A 15,046-nucleotide genomic window follows, 5' to 3' on the forward strand; every position below is an offset into this window, starting at 1 on the left:
ATACCAGGAATTCCTACTACTGCTATGATAAGGTGAAATCTTACTGTGTCCCAGCATCTACCTGATCATGTTAAAAAGGTGAAAGTGTACTGTTGAGTCACATCTTACTCATGGTAATCCGTTAAGTTCCATCTCATAGTATTTTCCAGGCAAGAGATAAGGAAGAGATGGTTTGCCATTTCCTGCTTCTGCATAGAAGTTTCAGTCTTTCTTAAGGACGTAAGAAGACCCTTCCGGAACAGACCAATGATCCATCTAATCAGTGGCTGATCAGTTCCTCTAGACCAGGGGTGTCAAACTCATTTCTTATGAGGGATGGATCTGACATAAATGAGACCTTCTCAGGCCAGGCCGTGTGTGTCATAAAATGTAATGCCAGGTAGCGAAGATATAAATTTTATGAAGGACACAAACACAGAAATGTTTTAAAAACCTTAAAATAAAATATGCTTAAAAGACTAGCACTCTTGCAAAATATTTTGTTTACTTAACAGTTTCTGATAACTGACACTATTGTGTCAAAATCTGGAGACAAGGTCTGTGCCGTAGCAATCTTGAGTATGTTGTTCAGGTGTGTTATCTGTAAGTTGCAAACCTACTTTTGATTTATTGGCAAACCCTGCTTAGCTTCCAAGCTCTGATGAGATCAGGTTTGTGTGAGCTATAAGCTGCTACATAAGAGCTGTGTGCCTTCACGTCACTGCTGGCTCATGGTGACCCCAGGACCATGTGGCAAGGCAGGAGTTGAGGAGAGGTGGTTTGCTGTTGTCTTCGCATAGCAACCCTGGTCTTCCTTGATGGTCTCCCATCCAAGAAGATAGAGAAAGAAGTCCTTTTCTCCCTTTCTCACAATGCAGGAACTCATGGGCACTCAGTGAAATTATTGAGCAGTCGGGTTAGAACAGATAAAAGGAAGTACTTCTTCACCCAAAGAGTAATTAACACATGGAATTCACTGCCACAGGAGGTGGTGGCAGGTGCAAGCATAGACAACTTCAAGAGGGGATTGGATAAACGTATGAAGCAGAGGCCCATCAGTGGCTATTAGCCACAAGGTTTAGTTTAACAAAGCAGGAGTCAAGTGGTACCTTTAAGACCAACCAATTTTTATTTAGAACGTCAGCTTTCATGTGCTCTTAAGCCCACTTCATCAGGCGAGGAATCCAGCACAGTGAGCAAAGCCATACATAGCTGAGCAGAGCCATACATAGCTGGTAGGCAGTGGCCCAGAATGCAACATGGTACAGATTTAAGAACCAATGACAATGAAGTAAAATTATCTGGTAGGCAGTGGTTTAGAATGCAAAATGATACAGTAACAGAATAGTAAAATTAACAAATTGAGCAAACCTTTGATCTGAGTAGCATGAGTATGCTTTTAAAGGTTTAGTTTAGTTTATTCGGTTTATATCCTGCTCTCCCCACCGAAATGGGCTCAAAGCAGCTTACAGATAATCTAAGATAATAAAAACAGTAAGACCAGTAAAATAAAATAAATTACTACAGAAGCATTAAAAGTGCTAAGTCCAAGATGGCAAAGTGCAACCAGGTATAGATGGAACTCTGTCTCGGGGAAGTAATCTTCTGTATTTTTGGTGCTTGTGGGGGGGCAACAGTGGGAGGGCTTCTAGTGTCTTTGCCCTACTTGTGGACCTCCTGATGGCACCTGGTGGGGGTATTTTGGCCACTGTGTGACACAGAGTGTTGGACTGGATGAGCCACTGGCCTGATCCAACATGGCTTCTCTTCTGTTCTTACTGTGGCCAACCTCACTTAGCTTACAAGCCATTATGTGATTGGGCTAGTCAGAGTACTGTGATTAAAATGAATAGTGATTTTGTGAGAGCTATGACAAGGAGATTAAATTAGGATTCTTGATTAAGCATTATTTTGCAATGAGCCAAAAGAATGTCAGCAGTTGTTTAACCAAAAGTCCTGATTTGATCTTATTTTCATAGTTCTTGCAGAATCAATTCTGATTTCTATTACTATTTATGTATAAAAGACTTGTATCAGCAGGTTGCCATTTATTGTGTTAGAAAAGCACACGAAGAGGATCATAGGTGCATACCAACTCTATTACAATTAATGTGAATTATGCAGCTGGAAGCACCCTTACACTGGTTTTGTGCAGACATGTGTTCTGATATTTTAGGATGGGGTGTCAAGCCTCTCTTCCTTCTGTTGGCTGAGGCCCCTCCTCCTCCTCATCCCCCGTTGAAGAAAGGAAAGAGCCAGAGCTTCCTTTGCCCAATTCCCTGGGTCCCGTGGGAGAAATACAAAGAAAGCACCTTTATGATCGAGTGCTAATGTTTTAAGCATATTTTAAAGTTTTTATTTAAAAAAAATATGTTGTGTTTGTCTGTGTCCTTTATAAAGTTTATTTCTCTACTACCTAATCATAAATAGGTACACACATGGCCCAGTCTGACATGACCCGCCCAACATGGCCTGGCCCAACAAGGTCTCATTTATGTCAGATTTGGCCCTCATAACAAATGAGTTGGACACCCCTGTTTTAGGATATTATAACATGCTTTCTTCATAGGAAGACAGCAATTTTGTCTTCAGTGCTGCCTGAAATGAACAGCCGCTAAATGCAAATATGTGTAGGTGAATGGTCTTGCTGGATAACATAACCAAACATACACACACATGCGCACACACCCACGCCATTTGCACAACAATAGACACACGGGATTGGATCCAAACAAGTTCTTGCTCAAGTAGAAAATGTTCCAGCTTGAACAAGGGAAGGCATGTTTGAGACCTGTGTGTTTCCCCTTCAGCCTGCACCTTCCCTTGCCTCATCTCACCCTATTCCTGTCCTTGCCTTTGGTGTAGAAGGGGTGTTACAAGAGGAAAGGATCATCAGGCAAATTCAGCTGATCCAACCCGTGTTCTACTGACAGATGGGTTATGGCCTTCACTGTAGAATGTATAATTCTGTAGGACTTTGCCCAGGTTAATTTGCATCCCTTAAAGATTAAATGGTCGAGAACTCCAGATAACAAACAAAATATTTTGAAAGCCGGGCTACATATGAGGAGTTGATTATGGTCTCGGTCTTATGGCAAACTTCTCCTTTGCAGCTGCAGTGAACTGACTTTGGCCAAGAGCTCAGTTGTGCTCGGGCGCAATTCCTGTCAATTTTTAATGGCGCACGATAGGAGACATTTTTCATAGTTTGACATTATATGGGCATTTAGGGAACAATTATATTTTAAGTAAAATATTCCTTTGTCTCTTGCTCTCTGCACCAAACCTCCTTTGAATTCTAATAGAGCAGCATTATCTCTGAGGAGTGGGAAAAGAACAAGAGTTTAAGGAACTGGTCCGAAACAGCACCAGAATATAGATGCTGACATTCTTTTAAAACTTGCAAGTATCGTTTCCATCTAAGCGATTTCGAAAGCATTTCTGTATAAATACAGGCATTAAAAGTGGCAGAATGGTAGGTGCCTATTGGGTAATCCTGCTGTTTCGTAAATGAACAGTGATATACAGTCCTACAAAGGGCAAGGAAGAACGTTTTGTCTTTATCATGCAGACTTCTGTATTGGATAAAACTAGTCCAGTCTCACCAGATCTCAGAAACTAGGCTGGGTCGGCCCTGGTTAGTAACTTGGAAGGGAGACCATCGAGGAAGTCAGGGGTTGTGACGCAGAGGCAGGCAATGGCAAACCCACCCCTGTTTGTCTCTTGCCTTGAAAACCTTCTGAATTCACCATAAGATGGCTGCAACTTGATCCATTCATACATTCAGCATCTATCGCTTGATACAGAATATAGGAGTCTTGGATCTCAGATATTTACAGCAGTAGAAGGGGTGCTTATAACAAGATTATCTGAATTGCTTATAACAAGATTATCTGAGAGCACTGTTGAAAAAGTGTTTATCAGCATTTCATGGCAATGTTTCTGTTTTCCCTCCAACTTACCAATTGTTTAATTTTGGGCTGCAAGGAAGCAAGGACAGTATTTTTTTTACCTGAACTTTTCAGCCCCTGTCCCAGGCAAATCTTTGTATTCTGCATGCTCCCATCAGCACATTAAAAGATATGCATAAACAGCAGAGAGGGAGAAAATTAGTTGCATGCAGGGCTTTTTTTGTAGCTGGAACTCTTTTGCATATTAGGCCACACACCCCTGATGTAGCCAATCCTCCAAGAGCTTACAGGGCCCTTCTTACAGGGCCTACTGTAAGCTCCAGGAGGATTGGCTACATCGGGGGTGTGTGGCCTAATATGCAAAGGAGCTCCTGCTACAAAAAAAAAAGCCCTGGTTGCAGGGGCAGTTTTCAGCAGTAACCATCTGCCTGCAATAGGGCTGTATAGTGCCCAAGGAGATGATTAGCAGTGTTCTGTTGCTAGGGGTTTTTTTTAAATCTCTTTAAGTGAATTTCATGTAACAATTTTCAAAACGGTTAAGCTGAATGAAATGAACAAAGTAAGTAAATTCCAACTTTACATGAGGGTGTTGTTTAATGGAACAGGATTCCTTTTTTTGCCGTAATTTTGAGCTGTTGTTCCCTAAAAGCTGAATCTGTTACTGACCTTTGTTTCTGCCATCTTTCAGGAAAACCCTGCCATGGCGGTTGCAATCAAAACATGTAAAAATTGCACCTCCGACAGTGTGAGAGAGAAGTTCTTGCAAGAAGCCTGTAAGTTATTCATCTTAGTTATTTGTTTGCTTGGATTCAGTGTGGACAATGTGCTTCCAGTGGGCCCCAAGATTCAGGATGCTTTTTGAAATACTCAGGGCTTTTTTTGGTAGAAAAAGTCCAGCAGGAACTAATTTGCATATTAGGCCACACACCCTGATGTCGCCATTGTTTCACATAGGGCGTTTTGTAGAAAAAGCCCAGCAAGAATTCATTTACATATTAGGTCGCACCCCCTAACATCAAGCCAGCCGGAACGACGTTCCTGTGCATTCCTGCTCAAAAAAAGCGCTGTAAATACTCACTTAGCATTCATTTATTGCTCAGGTAATGCTGATCTCTAAATGCTGGGTTTTAGGGGGGGAGAGAGGCATGCAAATAAAAGAACAGTTACCGTTTTTCTCATCTCATGATCTGTCCTATTTTTAATCCATTGTAATCTCTCCATCTCGATGCTTGCTTCCCCCCCCCCCCCCGAATCTCTAAATCACAGTGCTCTCCTTATCTCATACAAATAGCTTACTATTTTTTCATTTTATAGTGCTCGTGAAGTGCTTTGCAGTTTTTATCACATTGTCCTCGAAACATCACTGGTTAGGTCAGAGCAATTCACATTTTGCCAAAGGAGGAGGAGAGCAGGAGGCTGATGTGCATCTTTGCAGAACATAATAGAACAAAGTTGGAGTCCAGTCGCATCTTTTAAGACTAACAAAGTTCTATTGAGGATGTAAGCTTTCGTGTGCTAAAAGCCCACTTCATCAGACAATGAAATGGGTACAGTTAGCAGTGCTTACATATAGCTTGTGGGTAGTGGTTAAGCATGCAAAGTAGTACAAAATTAGAATCCAAGTGAACCTAACAAATTGACAGAATAAGTTTGGTCTGGATAGTAAATTGCGCAGGTAATCTATAAAAGGCAATAAGACGTTGGAAATGGAGAATGATGGTGAGAATTCAGCATCACAAGGCAGTAAACGTGGAGTCTGTTAATTGCTCTATTTCTCCTCAAGCATGGGGTAAACTGAGAACATCTTTTTTTCCACAGGTGTTTCTGTCCACCCAATTCGGTTTTTAACATGTAGCGTGGCATTATAAATCTCATTCCCGTTTGCAATACAAAAAAGAATACAGTGGAAGATGGGTTTAGCATATGGAATAAGATAAACAACCAATATCCCTTATTCCAGTTTGTCATTACAAAAAATACATTATTCTGATACACTGTTCTAAAAGAGAAATGCATTGGAATAAAGTGGATGTAAAGCTCTCACTATCATTCTCCTATCCCAACGTGTTTATTGCCTTTTGCTGTTTTCCCACGCAGTTTACTATCCAGACCAAATCTGCTATTCTTTCAATTTGTTAATTTCACTATTTTGCCATTGGATTCTAACTTTGTATTATTTTGCATGTTTTAACCACTACCCACAAACTATATGTGAGCACTGCTAACTGTACTCATTTCATTGTCTAATGAAGTGTGTTTTTAGCACATGAAAACTTAACATTCTCTGTTGGTCTTAAAGGTGCTACTGGACTCCAATTTTGTTCTGTTGCTTCAGACCAACACAGCTGCTCACCCGGATCTGTTAGCAGAACATAGTTAACCAGATGCAACAGGTTCAGGGGAGCTGCAGCAGGTTGTGTTTCTGGTAGGCTGTTGAGGCGGTTAGCTCACTCCTTGTGGGATTTAAGCTGTTGCTTCATTAAAAAAAATGTCTATTCCAAATTCTGTTTGGAAGAGAAAAAAACAGACTGTGGGGATGTGACTCAATGGAAAGAACCCAGGTTCAGTCCCCAGCATCTCCAAGTTAAAATAAAAGACCAGGCAGCAGGTGATGGGAACGGCCTCTGCCTGAGACCCTGAAGAGCCACTGCTGGTCCAAGTGGACAATACTGACCTTGATGGATCAGTGGTCCAGTTGAGTATAAGGCAGCTGTATGCATTCAAATGTAGTGGTCTGATCATCCAAGTAAGGTCTTCTCTGTAGCAGCTGCCTGGCAGCCACCAAAGTAAACTTCTGTGTGGCTGATCTCTATTCTGCAAGTATCTAATCACATCATCCAGCATTATAAAGAGGAGAGTTTTCATGCTAGTTTCACACAATTCTTCTGCAGCTGAAGCAGAAAGAGTCTATGTGATACTAGCTGTCTAAGCAGCTCAGCCGGTGGGTCAGCCCTACATACAGCAGAGCTTTCTTGGCACCCCGTATGCATGAACCATTTCTAAATATGTTTCTGGCAATGGCCTAATTCCAATTTTAAAAAGAGGTATGGAGCAGGGAGACAAGTTGCTGATAAGGATTTCCAGGGCAAGGGGAAGAGAATGCAACAATTCCAGATGGGAGAATCATGACAGTTGTAACCTTATTTCTCAGGAATTTCATTGCCAAAAAAAAAAAAAAATCAATTTGACTTAATTCCCATGAGATGGCTTTGTGACCAGGAATAGAAGAGAGAGCAATTTAAATGAAGAGTATAGCAATTAAAACTCTGGAGGCTTTGACTGAATGAAATAAGTGAGTTCATATCTAGAATCTTCTGTTTCAGTCTAATTTAGGCAACTTCCTTATTTCATTGTCACATTGGTACATTTCTGTGACATTTTGTATTCAGCTTTAAATGTCGGCATTTTCAGGTACTAATGCCAAAATGAGGACAAAATATCAAATTAATGCAATGTCATGCGTATTGTCAAGTGACAATTTATATCAAAAAAGCTGCTCCTAAGGTGGTTTTGGGAAAGTGCAGTTCACCATTAATTTGGGTAGCCTCATTTTGATTTTAAAAGTTTGTGTATCCCTCAAAGCCTTCCCCTCTTTTTTCATTAGCACCTGCCATGTGCCAGACAGCACCTTTTCAAAGTTATGCACACCCATGGGGAACAAATGCCAATAAAATAATTTAGTGGAAACTTTAAGGGCTCGGTCCAGTCAAGTCTTATTTGTGGTACCGGCTCTCTTCCTTTGTTCTGCCAAGACAGTTTCACTCAAGTCAGCAGGGACTTCTGCAGGTGACGACTAGGGGTGTTCATTCGGCAATACCAAGCTGAAAAAATATCCAGAAAATACTTTTATCTGTATTTTCCGGGTATTTTTAAACCAAATCTAAAGCCTCATATTGTCTAAAACTATCCAAAATGGCTCAGCTAGAAAAATCCCAAAAATATTTGGGATTTTTCAGGGCCACTTGGAGAAGGTGTTTAAAGGGATTTTCTTCTCTTTAAACACCTTGCAGGTAAACTTGCTGTTTTGGAGTTCACTTGCAGTGTGGCTTGCAAAAGGCACTTAAAGGGACTTCATTCCCTTTAAATGCCTTTCCCCTGGTCCATTTTTTTTTTTTGAAACTTTGGGAGGGGGTGGGGTTTAGAAGAAGTGCCAGCAGCTGTGCTGCAAATTTGGTCCCTTTTCCTCAAAAAACAGTACCCGCGGAACCCCAGATACCCCTGGATCGATTCCCCATTATATGCAATGGGGACCATTGAGTGTAATGATCTCATATGGTATAATGGAGCCGAAAAACCATATCAGTATTGGGATTCAGGAATATCAGGAAATACTGATATTATTTTTCAGGTACAATTACCTGAACCTGAAAAATACTATGTGGTTGGGTTTTTTTGGCCTACTACTAGCAAATGGGCAAAATCAACAACATGCACTTTCTCTGCCTTGTGGAGCAGTTTGCTTGAGGAGTTCAGGAAAACTCCTTCCCTCCTGGGTTTCCAGAAACAGTTTAAACTTGAACTATTCAGGAATTCATTTCTGCACAGGTAATAGGATTGCACCGCACAGAATGGTGTAACAAACTTGCCTGGATGAATGATTAAGGATTTCAGTCCATACTGCTCTCTTTAGCTTATTGTAAACAGTGATTTCTGTACTGCTTATTGCGTCGTGCTTCAGTTCTTTCTGGTGGTCCCAGACTTCTGAAATCCTAATGCCTTGGTTACTGAATGTCTCAGTGCGTTGATTGAACTGACTCACTATGTGTCATCCACCTTGAGTCCCTGTGAGAAAGGGGGGACTACAAATGTAAATTTTTTTTTTAAAAAAAATACATATTTAAAAGTCATGATCCAGCAGCCAAATGTAAAGCTAGTCAGCCATGCTTGTACCATGTGGTTTGTTCATAAGAAGGAGCATGAATAGTGAGCATGTCAGGAAAGCTAAACTTGAGTATCTGGAAGTTTTATAATGGACCTCCCATTTCCTGCAGTGGAGTGAATCCCATCAAATATGAACAGCGCTCAACATGTAGAATGGATTCCACCCCCCCCTTCTCCATTCTTGTTGTGTAGTCTTCTCAGGATTAGGGCATTTTCCTGGAAAGTTCTGGACATGTTGGGGGGGTGGGAATCACAAAAATCCCCCCTTCTAAGCGAGTCTGAATCCAGCCCAGTGCTCCCTTGTGCTTTCTGTGCATGTTCTCTTATGCTCATGTTGGCAGAGAAAGACAGAGGTCTTATAGCAGTATTCTGTACCATTCTCTAAGAACCAGGAAATTGTATAAGAAGACCCCCCCCTGAGGCTGCATAGAAAGATAGATAGAATGAATACCTTTACTATGTAACAAATTATAACTTGTAAGCAGTGTTCCCTCTAAGCTGAGTTAGCGTGAGCTAGCACACAGATTTTTAGCCTCTAGCTCACACATTTTTGTCTTAGCTCAGGAAAAACGGCCGCAGAGAACAATAATTTCTGCAGTAGCTCACAACATTAATGCCAGGAGGGCACAACTTTAATACCAGCAGCTCACAAAGTAGAATTTTTGCTCACAAGACTCTGCAGCTTCGAGGGAACATTGCTTGTAAGTAACCAATGCTCTGACCTGGATAACTGATCTTGTTAGATTTCGGAAGCTAAGCAGGGTCAGCGCTGGGTTAGTAATTGGATGGGAGACCCCTGAGGAAGTCCAGAGTTGCTGTGCAGAAGCAGGCAATTGCAAACCAGCTCTGTTCATCTCTTGCCTTGAAAACTTCAAGGTATTCCCCCCCCTCCCCCTTCTCCTTCAAGCCTTTGTTCGACTGTGACTTGATGGCAAAATAAGCAAGTGATAATAACCACGGTGAAAGCACTTTAACACACGTTTAGGAAACATGGAAAAATCCCTGCTTTGACCACGTTACTCTGAATTTACTCTGCAGCGGTGCTTGCAGTAGGCTGGGCCAAAGTCATCGATATTTTTCATGTAAATTTTATTTTGATTGCCAACTGATTGCCGGCGCTTAACAAGAAATTACCTCCGATAGGTAATTAACAAGAAATTACCTCCGAGAGCCATCGCGTGTGTCTAAAGCATAATGTGGCAACTCTTCAGAACTTAAGAAACATTTTCATTCCCAACGCCGGCGTTGCAATAAACAGTTTAAACGGAGGGACAGCGCACTTAATTTATAGTCGCTACCAAAAGCAGGAGCAGCCAAGATAAAGCAGCTACTTTAATATATGTTTCTGGAAATAGTTATGTGCGTGTCATGAGATAAAAGGCGGGTGTGCCAGGTCCAGTCGGAGAATGCTATCTCCGAGCGAATAGAGGCACGCTTTATTGTGTGCGAGGTGTTGCTGTTGCATCGCCGAGGCCGATAATGGGGTAATTATGCTTGTAACAAATAAGATCTGATACAAACCGAAGCACTAAATGAGATTTTCTCCTGGACACTATAGCCCTGTCAGCCCTGTCTTCTATCATCGCTATAACAGCATCGTGCATCTGTGGCTAGTGAACCATTTTTCCGTTTTCTACCAAATAAACACCTTGAATTATTCAAAAGCATTATGAGGCGATAAGGAGGGCTGAAGTTTGAATAAACTTGCCAGGCTCTCCTCCTCCTTCCCCCTCCCCCCAGCATTGTTTTTTGACATTTTTTTGTAACTTCCTAGCAGCAAAACTGTGAAGCTCAAAAGCACTTGGTTTACATTAAACCGAATTGACCTTTCCGGTCATTCATAAAATTTGGTACAACGTTTCCCATTCTCTTAACTGTGGCTAAGCCAGGGCTGTCAAACGTGCAGCCTGTGGGGCGGATCCAGGCCCTTGGAGGGCTTCAATCCGACCTGCGAGCAACCCATTGTCATCTGCTCCTTCTCCCTCTCTTGCTTCCTTCTGCATCACAGCTTGCTCTGCCAGACTTGCTCAGTTAAGCTACAGAGCAAAGCCTCTATTTTCTCCATTGCTTGATCAGCACACAAAGCATCTTATGTACAAAAGCTCACAATGCCTAGCCATTTCGTGTTTTCCTCTGGGTATTAGGCTCAAAGAATTCACCGTGATATTTCTGTAATGAATTTCAATAAATCAAACGTGGTTTTGCAACTTACACACCTGAACAGCATGCTCAAGATTGCTACAGCGCAGACATTGTTTCCAGATTTTGATGCAATAATTCAGAGCAAGTGGCATCAGTTATCAAAGACTGTTACATAAAATAGTGCAAGAGTGCTAACCTTTTAAGCATATTTTATTTTAAGTTTTTTTTTAAAAAAAATTTGTGCGCCTATAAAGTTTATCTCAAATACCAGTAGCTTCCTTTCCACATCTATCTACCTACCCACCTACCTACCTGTCTGTATCTGTCTGTCATCTCCCTCCCTCCCTCCCTCCCTCCCTCCCTCCCTCCCTCCCTTCCTTCCTTCCTTCCTTCCTTCCTTCCTTCCTTCCTTCCTTCCTTCCTTCCTTCCTTCCTTCCTTCCTTCCTTCCTTCCTTCCTTCCTTCCTTCCTTCCTTCCTTCCTTCCTTCCCTCCCTCCCTCCCTCCCTTCCTTCCTTGTCTGACATCCATGTCTTGTGGCTCTCAATCATCCGATGTTTATTCTATCTGGCTTTTACAATAAGCAAGTTTGGCCACCCCTTCTCTGGAGTTTGTAACTCAACTCCTCATTGCTACCAGGCTCTTTGTCCATAAGGTAAGGTAAGGTAAGGTAAATTTATTTTTGTATCCCGCCCTCCCCCGCCAAAGGCAGGCTCAGGGCGGCTCACAGACATGGAACAACCATGATTTCTATAAAATACAATCAATACAGTACAATAAGACAAATTAAAATACAATTAAATTACCATTATAAGTTAGGATAAAATTAGATAAAGCAGCTGTTATATGTTAATAATTAATAATTAAGGTGCTAGCCATCTAGCCACCCTGTTACATCCCAGATCCCAGTGTTATTTTATTTAACAGCAAAGCTTTCCCTCCTCCGTTCTAGTAACGATGCGGCAGTTTGATCACCCCCACATCGTCAAGCTGATCGGCGTCATCACAGAAAACCCCGTCTGGATCATAATGGAGCTCTGTACGCTAGGAGAGGTAGGAAGAATTTGCAAGCGCTTGTCTCTCTCAGCTTCACAGATGTTTTGTGGAGAGGTTTGGGAGGACAGCTTGTTTTTGCCAGCCGTGTTAGGCTGCTGGAATATTGCACTCAGAGGTTGAGCCATCAAAATGTCGCAGCTGCAGAATCTTAGGTTTAAATTCAGCCCTGGAGCAATTGGGCATAACTCCATTGGATAGAAGAATCTCGCACCTGTTTGCTCCCCAGTTCTGTTTTTGAGACTCAGACCTCAAGAGTGCTTTCATTTGCTAGGAAGAGAGCTGGAAAGTGCTAGCAAATTAAAACCTTTATGCACATTTTACACAGAACATGTAGCTATCAGTGGGTAAAAGTTAGAGCTGCATTGCCTTTTCTGGCATTTCTGATAGACTTGCTGAATTGACACAGAGAATGGACGTGTGGAGACGTTATGTAAAATGATTTCAAAGTTCAACTCCCTTCTGATGCTTCGAGTTAACTGTTTGGCATAAAAGATTATCCTCTTACCGCTGTTCCTAACAGTAAATCTGTTTCCCCTTTAAAAAGCACTTTTAACTCATATCAGTTATAAGGAGGGGATCTCTGAAGGGATTATCATACATGTAAGTGTCTTCCAGGAGACAAATTAATATCAGGGAGGGCCTGTGGCTCAGTGGTAGAGCATCTGTTTGGCATGCAGAAGATCCCAAGTTCAATCCCTGGCATTTCCAGTTAAAGCATCTAGCAGCAGGTGATGTGAAAAACCTCTAGCAGACATCCTGGAGAACAACTGCCAGTCAGCATAGACAATATTGATCTTAATGGACTGATAGTCCGATTCATGTGTGTTTGTTCTGGGGAGGGGCTGTGGCTCAGTGGTATCTGATTTGCGTTCAGAAAGTCCCAGGTTCAATCCAAGACATCTCCAGTTCAAAGGACCAGGCAGTAGGTGATGTGAAACACTTCTACTGGAGATGCTGCCTGTCTGCTTTTGATGGATTCATGGTCTGATTCAGTATAATAAAAAATAATATGGATTGCCGGTATTACACAAGTACAAAAATGATCCCAAACCCGTCAATAGGCAATACAAAGGAAATGAAGTCTCACGTAGGTATCTTTAGACCAAGTTCCCCAAACAAAGACCCAGGTGCTTTATTTTCTCCATTTCAATTTCATATAAATCTTCAACAGTGGTTAGGCTTTCATTTTCTGATGTATCATTCAAGCCACATTCAACAGAATTTTTTGTTTCCTGTTCTTCCAAGAAAAGGTGTTCACGTCACACCCTTGTGTTCTGTTTTGTTTCTTATTCTTTTATTTCAAGTCCTGGACATCAAGGAATTCTTCTTGTCCTTATTCTGAGTTCACTCAATGGAATCACGCTATAGAGTCCGAGACATCTCTGTTGAATGTGACTTTTATTTTTTTATTTTATTTCCTTAAATTCCTTGAATGATACATCAGAAAATGAAAGCCTCAGCACTGTTAAAGATTTATATGAAACTGAAACAGAGAAAATAAAGCACCTGGGTCTTCGTTTGGAGAACTTGGGCTAAAGATACCTATGTGGGACTTCGTTTCCTTTGTATTGCCTATTGTCGGGTTTGGGATCATTTTTGTACTGATTCAGTATAAGGCAGCTTCATTTGCTGAAGGGGCAATTCAGTCCCAATTCCCCCAGTAAGAAGATCGTAAGAAGAACCCTCCCCATGTATGGCTCTTCTTACTATCATAGACAAGGGCAGCAGTTGCTGCTGAACCAGGCAGAAAAGGCTTCATCCCTTCCTTGCAGCCTCAGAAGTTGCTCGGAAGTGGGATTGACGCAAGAGAAAAGAGGCCAGAAAAGGCCAGACAGTAAGCAAGAGGTTTGAGCAGCATCAGGTGCGCAGCATCCAGTGGTCGAGGTATGATGGCTATGCCCATAGCAGCATCCCTAACACCAAGGGAGTCAGAGTGAAGAGGGTGAACCATGAGGAACTGCTGCTCATTGGATGTAAGTATGGTAACAAGCCAAGTGAATTTGATTTTAGCCAGCGCATGAAGTCACTTTTTGCGTGGAGATGGCATTGAAGCATTTAGGGATGGAGGAACAACTGCCTTCTCCATGCAGCTTTGCTGAAAACAGCGGGGCTTGTGCTTTCGTCCAAGGAGCTTTGCTAGCAGGCGTCGTGTCGTTCCTGTCCTGTTCAGGAATGGAAACGCACAGACTGGAAACGAGGCCCAGCTTTTTCATTTCCATTTTGACAAGACCAGTGCCAGAGACTGCCCAGAGAGAGATGTCGTATCTGTCGCTTTCTTTAAGACGACAAATCTAAAATCTCACCTTGGCACTGGATGAACTACACATGGCGTTTAGTACGGAATTACAAGCCCTTAATTTTAGTACTGTTTTAGCTTGTCTTCTGCTCTTCATTTGAAAGGTCTTGTTTGTCTGAATTCAAAGGATATTAACATAGAACTACTGACAAATTCTTTCTCATTGAAGTATGTTTTTGTTTGGTCTCAACTTCTGGTGGTTTTTTTCCCCTCCCTCCCTGTCTCCTTTATCCCTAAAGCTGAGGTCGTTTTTGCAAGTAAGAAAATACAGCTTGGATCTGGCATCTTTGATACTATATGCTTATCAACTTAGCACAGCACTTGCCTACTTAGAAAGCAAAAGATTTGTACATAGGTAAGACAGTGGGTTTAAATTGAAAAGATGTTTTCGGGTGGTTGTCTGGTTTAACATATGCGTTTGATATTTTGGATAGAAATTTTGTTTTGTAATCCAGGACTTCATTCTGCCATTGCTTTTCTAATTTATTTTGACTGCAAGGTCTTCTTACTCAGAATGGTACTCTATATATTCAGAACTGACTCACCTTCCAGTTTTCGGTTTGTACCTCCCTGTGCTGGAGAAGACTCTTGAGAGTCCCTTGGACTGCAAGAAGATCCAATCAGTCAGTCCTAAGGGAAATCAACCCAGACTGTTCCCTGGAAGGTCAGATGCTGAAGCTCAAATACTTTGGCCACCAAATGAGAAGGGAGCTCTCCCTGGAGAAGACCCTGATGTTGGGAAAGACAGAAGGCAAAAGAAGAAGGGGACGGCAAAAGATGAG

At 41.8% G+C, this 15,046-nt stretch overlaps 1 protein-coding gene across 7 annotated transcripts in view; it reads left to right on the forward strand.

Annotated features, from left to right (window-relative positions):
* Positions 1 to 15,046, forward strand: part of PTK2 (protein tyrosine kinase 2) — a 287,679-nt gene that overhangs the window by 187,223 nt on the left and 85,410 nt on the right. For all 7 annotated transcript variants that reach the window (XM_060243192.1, XM_060243190.1, XM_060243189.1 and 4 more), the window contains 3 exons: positions 4,579 to 4,663; positions 11,865 to 11,965; positions 14,504 to 14,619. In XM_060243192.1, the coding sequence (XP_060099175.1) occupies positions 4,579 to 4,663; positions 11,865 to 11,965; positions 14,504 to 14,619 (302 nt within the window). The remainder of the gene's footprint in view (positions 1 to 4,578; positions 4,664 to 11,864; positions 11,966 to 14,503; positions 14,620 to 15,046) is intronic.

This window comes from Heteronotia binoei, chromosome 7, assembly GCF_032191835.1.
Source record: "Heteronotia binoei isolate CCM8104 ecotype False Entrance Well chromosome 7, APGP_CSIRO_Hbin_v1, whole genome shotgun sequence".
Classification (NCBI taxonomy): Eukaryota; Metazoa; Chordata; class Lepidosauria; order Squamata; family Gekkonidae; genus Heteronotia; species Heteronotia binoei.